Here is a 10,112-nt window from a genome sequence, read left to right as displayed (position 1 = left end):
GTAAGACACAAAGATTCCTAAAAATGACACTAAACCCGAAGCAGATAATCGAGCTGGAGGCTGTGAACCTGATCAAACATATGACAGAGTTTGAAGAGGATGAGGAGAACTTTGAAATATGTGAAAGGTGATGTTTTAGAAGTGGGAGATTGGGGACAGTTGACTGTAAATTATACGCGTACCAAAAGTTTAAAAAAAAACTAATACCTGTTCTCTCATTCGTTGGCTAAGAAACTGGTTAAATTAGATCTTGATTGGTAGGTTTAAACAAAGCAACTATAAAAATTGCTAAAGTGAGTTAAGTTTATAAGTTAGTGCAAACATGGACTTTTTATTTTTTGAAATTATTTAAAGGGTCATAGATATCATTAATGGACCATTGGGATCATGGAAAGAAACAAAGTAGCGGGTTTTTGATTATTTTAGGTAAGGTAAATGTTAATGTTTGCCCTGCAGGGTTTGAGCCTCCCGCAGTGGCTAGAAAAAAGGAGAAAAGACATTGGAAATACGACGAAACCCACTACTTCGTTTTCTTTCCATGATCCGACCATTGTCCTCGATGTTCCTTAATTTATAACATCACTTAAATGTTTTCATCATTTTTATTTTTATACATTTAGGTTCGTGCTATCAAATCTTTTGTATCACAAATACCTAGATCCAGATGAACGGAAGATCGATAAATCCATAAAGGTTTAGTTTTTTATTTTTACTCAAAAATAGACAGTTTTTCAGCAAATAAAGGTAGTAAGAGGCAGGATGTCTATCTATCTGTCAATTTGTAATGGCAGATTTTAGATAGAAATGTATATTATATCCTAATTTTTCAAGTTTGTTTGAACTGGAAACTATTTATATTCTTGTAAAAAAGATCATTTTGATGCTTGTGTTAGGTTAGTCTAAGTATGGGTTTTAAGATCACTGCAGTGCATAAGGTAGAGACTCCCCACTTTTTTGAAAATTAAAAAATAAAAGGCGTGGATTTCCTTTAGTATTTTTATGTAACTTTGAGAATATGAGAGACATTGTTTTTAATACCTACCTAGATAAATATCAACATTATTTCTTCTTATAGGGAATATCAGAAAAGTTTAAAGTTCATGCACAGTTGGACAAAGCCAAGCATCTTGAAGATCTCATTACTAAGTTCAAAGATAGCCAAGTCTTTAAGGAAAGACTAGAACAACACGATCTTCCCCATAGGTAGGTAATAAAATTTTTGGGATTGCCAATAAAATATTTGTTGAAAAGAAATCTGTTTATTAATAACGTTTTTACTTGTTTCTTGAATATGGCACTGCATTGTACATAAAGACAGAGAGAGAGAGGGGACAATGGGCTGTTTATTACACTAGTCCCCAAAGTTTTATGATAACGTTTCTTATACGTTGGCTTAACAATGTTGGGGACTTTTACTATGTTTTAATTGGCTGGTTCATTGGTTGAGTGTTCAAACGTTTTTACCACTTATTTAAATCTACATAGGGGTAATTTTGTGTTTCATCATTGGAATTGTACATCAATTTATCCCTTTAGATACCTTACATAAACACCACATTGTTATAACATTTCTACAAGTGTAGGTATTGTCTCTATATAAAAACTGTTATTTGAAGGTTGCTGTCCTTGCTGTTGAATTTAGCAGATAATCCTGTTAATGTTGAATATGTTCCTGGCAGAGAAATATCAGAAGGTCAGTAGTATATTCAGGGAAGGAGGGTCATTGGATTGTAAATTACACTGGTATCCAACGTTTTAAACCATGTTATCTTATTCTTTTTGCTAACAAAAAAACTTTGGGTAACTACCTACTTTTATTTGATTTTTATTTCATTATTTAACATGTTCAAACTTTTCAACAAATATATTAAATTTGTAAAAGAGGTAATTTTGTTTATAATCAATGGCGATGTATTTCTATTTATCGACCAATGTCTTATCCCTTAAAGTCCCTGTTTCTTAAAACCTTTTTTCCTGTTCGAGATTTTTTACATACATTCTTTAAACATTTTTTGATAGTTTACATTATGATATGTTTTAGAACCAGAAGAAGAGGGCAAAGTGGACTGGTTGGCCATCCTGAAGGATGGAGAAGAATCTCCCAAACATTTTGGCTCCGAGTCTGACCTCTCAGTGTGGTCGGAGGACAGCGAGTCCGAGGAGCTGAGCTCTCGGAGCCGTCACTCTGATCAACATGAACCTGTATTAGCCAGTAGAAAAGTTGCACAGGATTCGTTTTCGCTGGATAATACTATGGAAACATGGTTTCAGGTATTTTTAAAAAGAATCCTCAATTCTTATTCGTACTCTGCTTTAGAAATATCAATGATTTTGCTTATTTCAGGCTATTGTACTGTAAAGATATGAATGAAATAGCGGCGTCGCATTTAGCAATTATGACCTTTGCTTTGAAAGGGGAAGATGACTAACGTTACATAATTTAAATCTAAGATATCTGAATACATTAAAGTCATTTACCTACTAGATCTAATGCTTCAACTGATAAACTTTTTAAATGTTAGTTTAGGTACTTAAACAATCAAAAAAGTTTATGTTAATTTCTTTTGTTAGGAAAATGTTCAATTTCCATATTGGGATGAGGAGCAAGATCTCAAGCTTATTGGAACTAATACATTTACTACACAAATAGAGCAGAGCTTGGAACAGAAAGGAAAACTGGATGTTAGGTACATATTGGATTATAGCTTTTTATGAACTTGGTTAATGAACTAAGTGAAAGACGAAGGAGGAATGATTAGTGAAATAAAATGAAATACAATACCTAAAGGAAATAAAATAAGACTTACCTACCTACCTAGATTACCTCGTACGGGCAGGATTACAGTCCAGGACCTTTTCGACTTGGTGTACTGTCTAGGTTCTGGTCCAGCAATCCAGGAGAACTAAGGATGACTGTTGCGCACCCTTCTCTGTCCAAACACCCAAGGATATTAGGTTAAGTAACATCCAACACTAACAGACAACCAACTCTCTGTGATGCACGACTTTTGTCTGAGAAGTCCAAACTGTGCATGGTAACGAGTTGCGCCTGTTTTGGGCCAAGGCATTCCCCCTACTCTAACTATTTATGTCGCGCATCTGACATAGTAGCAGTAGGAACCATTTTTAACGTCTTTAGTTATGACGCGGTGTTGGCCCGAGATTCGAACCTATCACCTTCCCGACGACGAGCGGATGCGCTAAGTGTTGAGCCACGGTCGCGGGTCCTTACCTACCTAATAAGAATATGATTGTGTGGCCATTTTGGCCATAATTGACTCTAAATAAAGTTTGTATATTTTTAAAAACTTTCTAACAAAGTCACACCGTTTAGAGTCTTAGAGTCTAAACTATGACAATTAAGACCCAGCATATAAATTTAGCTGAAATAGCTTTCCTAGTAGATCCTAGGGACAAAGACTAGAAGGATACACATCTTATTTCTTATAACAAAAAACTGACATAATTTAATTGCTTAATCCTTTATGCTACATCAGAACAGAAAAGCTATCAGAATATCAGCTGATCAGAGAAGTATTATGGATGCTGCGGGCCCCCACAGAGTCACCTGTCTTTGAACTCAGAAATGGAGAGTTTGTTGTGACTGATCTAGTGGCTCTGCTCAGTGCTACTGATCAAGCTGTTAAGTCTATGTTGAATGAGGTAAATTATTCATAATAGGTTTCAATATCTGAAAAATTAAATTATCTATTCCCAATTTTACAGTCCATAAGTTTATTGTTAGAGGTAATTTCAATGCTTTAAAATATAATAAGTCGAAATCAATGAATAGGTACATTAATAAACATTTATTTTTTCAATTCTTCTATCTAATGTTGAAATATTTAGGTATCCTCAGTTCTTGGACACATCTACACCCTCCACGGATTTATACATCAGATAAACTGTAGCCCTGCGGGCTCTGTTCCACATACAGTTGAAGCATACACCAGTGGTCTTAATCATGGCCTTGAACAATTTTCCAGGTAAAGTTTAAGGCGGTTTCCTTGAAAGTGCCTTATTGAGCACAGAATCCTACAGAATGAAATAAATTGTAAATAAATAGGGTTATATTGAGTGCTAGGTAAATTAGAAAATAACCTTATCAAAATTTGCATGATTGTTAGTATTAAGATATTGCCATGAATTGATAATATTTTATTTATATTTTAAGGATGAAATTTTGATAATAAACTTTTAATATCTAGGTTTTTGTTGGATATAGAGCTAGAAATAAGTTCACAAGAAACAACATTTACCACCCTTATGCTCTTGGACAAACTTAGAATCTGGTTTAGAAAAATTAAGGTAAAATTATCCGAGTTTAAGACCTTTTATTATTTAAATAAGGGCATTTGAAGTTAATAATAAATAATCTTAGTAGCTAAAAATTCCATTAAATATGTTATGATTTCTCAAAAGTTTCTTTGTTGGTTCCAAATTATAGTACCTATCATTAAGATTTTTGGAACTAATGTTGAATTTAGTATAAATGAGTAAAATTGTCTACTTGATAAAAGAATGGAACACTTGCTTGAGTTGAAGTATCAATTTGCATTTTCTCCTTATCAAATGCTAACTTTAATATTTTATTTCTTATCTCATTTATTTTTTTATTAATGTAATCTTTATTTGTAAAACCTTTATCTTTAGGGTCTTGTAAGTATTCACAGTTTGGCCACCCGTGATTATTTTGACCTTGGCGTGGAGGAGAATTGTTACAAGTGTATGAGGATATTATCTGTACTATACAATGCTGTCATCGCCTCCATTTATCCAGATATGATAGGTAAGATTAATATTTATATGTTTTTAGTACGCTGGTGACATTACATTTTCTAAATAAGCCTTTAGAATATCCCATTACATAAAGTAGTAAGGATCATTCATAACAAAAAGCCCTTGACTGTGTGGGTTGCCGTCGCTAGTGCATTGTATTGTTACTGCCAAAAATTACTGTTCTAAAATTGGCATATTGAAATTCCCTATGTATGTAAATGAAAAGGTTTAATTTTTAGTATCCTTTTTTACTTAAAGAATGTTATTTTATTATTGGTCAATTATCTGAATTCTAACTAATTTAGATCTTTTAATGGACATGTTTCTAATGTCTCTGAAGCCCTACCTGACTATTCTGGACACCTGGCTCGTCCATGGGGTCCTGGTCGACTACAGACAAGAATTCATTTTCTACAAGAACTCAGAAGATCTAGAAGATGTTTGGAATAACGCTTTTAAGGATAGGCTTTATCTTCCAAGGTTGATACAAGAAAAAATTCAACCAATTTCATTATTTGTCAAGCTAATCAAACGAATTTTAGTAGCTGGCAAAAGCAATGAGATCCTATACAAGATGGATAAGCTTAGTGCCAGTCAAATTGTATTCTTTAATTTATCAATTTATAATGAGTTTCTATCTAGTATAAAAGAAAGAATCCCAAAGTTTACTCCCCGAGCAGCAGCCACTTCAAAGATTCCTTCAATTGAATTAAATTCCACTAATGATGCTTCTGCGTTGAATGATAGTGGTATTGATGAAAGTGAGAATGGTCATAGTGATAAGGATAAACAGGATGTTAATGATATTCTTCAACTTGCTGCCGAAGATGAGTTTCTTGTCACAGCATTTTCTAATCTAATTCAAGGCCTGGATTCTGTGCAAGAGGAAGTGCAATCTCCAAGGTAATAATATTAAAAAGGATACCTTATCTTTAATGTGGTGCAGTTACTCTATTACAAAGGGATGTCCGTCAGTATGTTTTTGAAACAAGATGACGAAAAATAACGTATCATTATTAAAATTGTTCTTTCTTTGTGCTCCGCCACCGATGGTTAACATTATTCTTATTTTAAATAGATAAAATCAAAACGTTATATTTAAAACTATATCTCCATTACTTTAATCTAGTTTCCTAATTAATTTCCATATCTAGATGTGAAAAGCTGGGAATCAATCTGGATCCTATGATACCGCTGGAATCAATCCTGTCTGATTCGCTAGCAGCTGGTGTTATCAAACATTACAACAGATCCAGTCAGGCATTAGTTGATTTAATCATGAAGGTAATATTCAGTCTTAAGATGTTGTATTGACTAAAATGATCTCATGAGAGATGTGAAGGAATATTTTTGATATAAGAAAGTTGTAAATTAAACAGCTGATATTACAACTAATGGAAGGTATTCTTCATTACCTAGTCCTGGTCTACTTTTAGCAACCTTTATGAATTGTACCTTTTTCATTGTATGATGTAGGCGGAAATCAAATCATCACATCTTTATGATTTCATTGATCTCGAACCATCTACTCCCAAAACTATGAGAGAATGCAATGTATCTATAGTTCGTCGTCAAATAATATTTCTGACGCTTTTCCTCTTCCCTAATTATTGAGATTAAATATGATTTTTAAGTATTAACTTTTTGTTAGGAGTTAGATCTTGAGAAAGAATTATCAAAGGCCAGACTAATATTCTTTATGGAGGCTGGTGATCTCATGCAGGACTTCAACTATCAAATATTTCAAATCATTCACAGGTACCTATCTTATTTTTTTTTGTAATGGAGACTCTTTAAAACTAGAAAAAAAAACTTCCCAAGTAATCATCATTAGCCAAAATTCGTTTTTATAATTATTGTCTAATCTAAAAAAATGTTGCCTTACTGCACGTTTAATGTGTTATTATTGTTCATATTTGTATTTTTTACAGAAAAGATTCAGATCTTTTGGATTCAAGCTCTCTGACTTTGTTGCTTCAAGACAGTCTATCACAAAGGTGAGTTTGATTATTTGTTTAATCTTGAAGATAATTAAAAATTGAAAAATAGTCTTGGGAAGATAATTTTCGTCGATAATAAGAAGAACTGTTTGACTTCATAATCGCATTTCTTTGACTAACTTTGTGTGTCAGTTTCAAAGTAAGAAAAGTAAATCTAAGATATATAAGAGTCTGATTGGACTAAAAAAATGTTTTCTTTCTAGATTTGAAGGTTGGGTTCAGCAGTTTTCCTGCGGGTTTGAACTCTCAGAAGAAGATAAACATTCCCCTGTGTTATCTCTGAGAGGACTCAGTATTAATATGACCATCTCCTGGCCTCTTAATATTATATTAAGGTAAATCTTAGTTTTTGTTTTTTGAATTATTGAATATTTACAATGGATACCTAGACTGTTAATTTTACTGATATATGCAAAGTGTTATATACACGATCTCTCATTAGTTAGTTTTAAAACTAAGGGGACTTTTATCATATCTTGATTGGGTTGTTCAAACCTTCAGTGTCCACACTCTGCCACTAATGATTTGAATCTACAAAAGGGGTACTTTTTTGTATTTGAGGTAGTAGATTGATTTATTGTTCATTATCTTATCCCTTAAGATACCTAGTATTTACATTACAATTATAAGAATTGTATTTAGTGAAGACAATATGAAAATGTACAACAAGATATTCTTGTTCCTGGTAAACTTGAAACATTCCCTTTGGTGCCTCCAGTCAATATCATTGCCAGAAATTGCCAAGCTGGATAGACAAATTGAAAAGGTAAAGAATCCCTTCATGTTTAATTTCAATTTTTTTAACAACCAAATGACATATTACAAAAGTAGAAATTTAAATACTTTTGTTTAAAAGCATTGTTTTCAATCAGTTGATATTATGTTATTGTTTTATTTTCTTCAGGAAGAAAATGAAGATAAAGAATTGAATGAGAACAGTTTCAATGCTGGTCAAAAGCAGCACAGGCTTCAGCTCCTCAGGGCCTGGCTGCTATATTTTGTCACCCTTCTACATGGATACTTCATGTCTAGAGTTGTACATTCTACACAATTAGAATTAAGGTATATTCTATACTTTGTCACTCTGCTACATGGATACTTCATGTCTAGAGGTGTACATTCTACACAATTAGAATTAAGGTATATTATATACTTTGTCACCCTGCTACATGGATACTCCATGTCTAGAGTTGTACATTCTACACAATTAGAATTAAGGTATATTCTTTACTTTGTCACCCTGCTACATGGATACTTCATGTCCAGAGTTGTACATTCTACACAGTAAGAATTGAGGTATATTCTATACTTTGTCACCCTGCTACATGGATACTTCATGTCTAGAGGTGTACATTCTACACAATTAGAATTAAGGTATATTATATACTTTGTCACCCTGCTACATGGATACTCCATGTCTAGTGTTGTACATTCTACACAATTAGAATTAAGGTATATTCTTTACTTTGTCACCCTGCTACATGGATACTTCATGTCCAGAGTTGTACATTCTACACAGTAAGAATTGAGGTATATTCTATACTTTGTCACCCTGCTACATGGATACTTCATGTCTAGAGTTATATATTTTACACAATTAGAACTAATGTTCTTCAAATAGTAGATAGACTGGAAAACTCTATAAATTCATCCCATGAAAAATTCTATCTTAATCAATTTTAAAAGAAAGTGGGTGTGTCTAATATTTTAAGTGGATATAAATGGCTAAAATCTGCTGTGTTGTGGTACTTTTATTAGTAGACTATTTTGAATGTTAATGACTTTCATACAATATCATCTTAAGTAACTGTTTTTTTTTTCTTACAGTGCAGTGTATTATATAATATTTGTTGCAGGGAAGGATTAACAAAAGCCACAGATCTGGATATGTTGATAGATGTTCATCAGTTGTACTTAACCAAGATTCATGATACGTAAGTCTTTTCTAGGATTTGCCTAAAAAGAATTGCTAGCTCTATATGTACTTACTAGCGGCTACACCCCTAAAGTATTAGCTTAAGATTTGAAATTTTTTGTAATACCTACTGATTTTAAAGATACCAGTTATTATTATTTTACATTTTCATCTACAATTTATTTTTCTGTGATTTACAAAGTACCTCAGCAATCAATAAAATATCTTAATGGTAACATGTATCAAACGCCTTCTTTTAGTCTAAAGTACATAAATAATACGTTTAATTTTAGGTGTTTTCTACATCCCGAAGTAAGAATGCTTAAAGAAGCAATCAAGTAAGAAAATTTTACTGTAATATTTAAATTTTTATTAATTGTTCGGTGATCTTTAGGGGGAAAAAACTATTTTGTCTTAACTTCTCCTTTGGCCAAACATATTAGTTCCTTTTAAATATCGTATTGCTTCTTGGTTTATAACAGTTACATTAAAATATTGTACAAATACATGCAGTTATACAATTCATTTATCAACTATTTATAACTTGAAAAATAGATGCATTGCTTAAGTATAAGTAACCTATTTAGTATTTTTTCAGCATGATTTTGGGCATCTGCATTGAGTTTCATACTGGTATTATGAAGGGCAGCATACACTCTGGTGCCATCACTAACTGGGAAGACAAATATGCGAGGTAAAATTAATTAAAATAACATAGAAAAACTTTATCAACAGAGCAATAAGAACGCCGAAAATAACTGTTTGAGAAATGTAAAAGAATTATGGCGGTTCAAATGCCATTTAATCTCATTTAAGCCAAGCAAAATTCCGATAATGCAAATATAATCCCTGTTTTCCATTAAGATAAGAGTCTTTAGTTAGTAATAAATTATAATGATTCGATTGTTTTAATTTAGCATATCGTGATTTTCAATATATATATTTGCTTATTTTATTTATATAGATGTCACAATTTTCTATCAACTGTGCTGAACGAAATGGTTAGAAAAAAGAAGCTGCCACACCTGGAGGGTCTAGCAGCTGCTCTGCTACACAGCTGCCCACAGCAATATTAGCTGCCCATAACAGCTTTTTTTCCGACTCGTAATATTTATCTTTATGGTTCTAAGTTCTACTAGAGGTTGTAATTTGAAATGATAGCTTTAAGAGCCCTTAAATATTTCTTTCTATTTTGGATTATTAAAACAAAATTAAGAGTCAATGCTTTGGAGGAATAAAATTACCTTTCAATCAAAATCTTGTGCGTGAATATTTGCCTTTTGTAGCTGATATTTTTTTTGAGAATATTGTGTTTTCAATTAAACCCAGAACCACTTCATTATGCAATCTACATTTTCCTGGATATTTTGTTTACGGTACTCCATAAGTGTACAGCTTTACAGTACATTGTTTCTATT

At 32.4% G+C, this 10,112-nt stretch overlaps 1 protein-coding gene across 1 annotated transcript; it reads left to right on the top strand.

Annotated features, from left to right (window-relative positions):
- The first annotated feature begins 2 nt into the window (after positions 1 to 2).
- Positions 3 to 10,023, top strand: LOC145314145 (gamma-tubulin complex component 5-like). The gene is made up of 21 exons (XM_080153943.1): positions 3 to 127; positions 621 to 693; positions 1,076 to 1,203; positions 1,617 to 1,693; positions 2,042 to 2,271; positions 2,572 to 2,687; positions 3,498 to 3,663; positions 3,850 to 3,986; positions 4,209 to 4,308; positions 4,654 to 4,789; positions 5,085 to 5,682; positions 5,934 to 6,063; positions 6,431 to 6,537; positions 6,711 to 6,776; positions 6,983 to 7,114; positions 7,422 to 7,545; positions 7,684 to 7,841; positions 8,636 to 8,713; positions 8,988 to 9,032; positions 9,293 to 9,388; positions 9,659 to 10,023. The coding sequence occupies exons 1-21, from the start codon at positions 24 to 26 to the stop codon at positions 9,768 to 9,770; spliced, it is 2,913 nt and encodes a 970-aa protein (XP_080010069.1). The 5' UTR covers positions 3 to 23; the 3' UTR covers positions 9,771 to 10,023.
- Positions 10,024 to 10,112: the final 89 nt, after the last annotated feature.

The sequence above is a fragment of the Acartia tonsa genome, chromosome 3 (genome assembly GCF_053477335.1).
Source record: "Acartia tonsa isolate MP-2025a chromosome 3, ASM5347733v1, whole genome shotgun sequence".
NCBI lineage: Eukaryota > Metazoa > Arthropoda > Copepoda > Calanoida > Acartiidae > Acartia > Acartia tonsa.
This window is presented reverse-complemented; position numbering and strand designations above follow the sequence as displayed.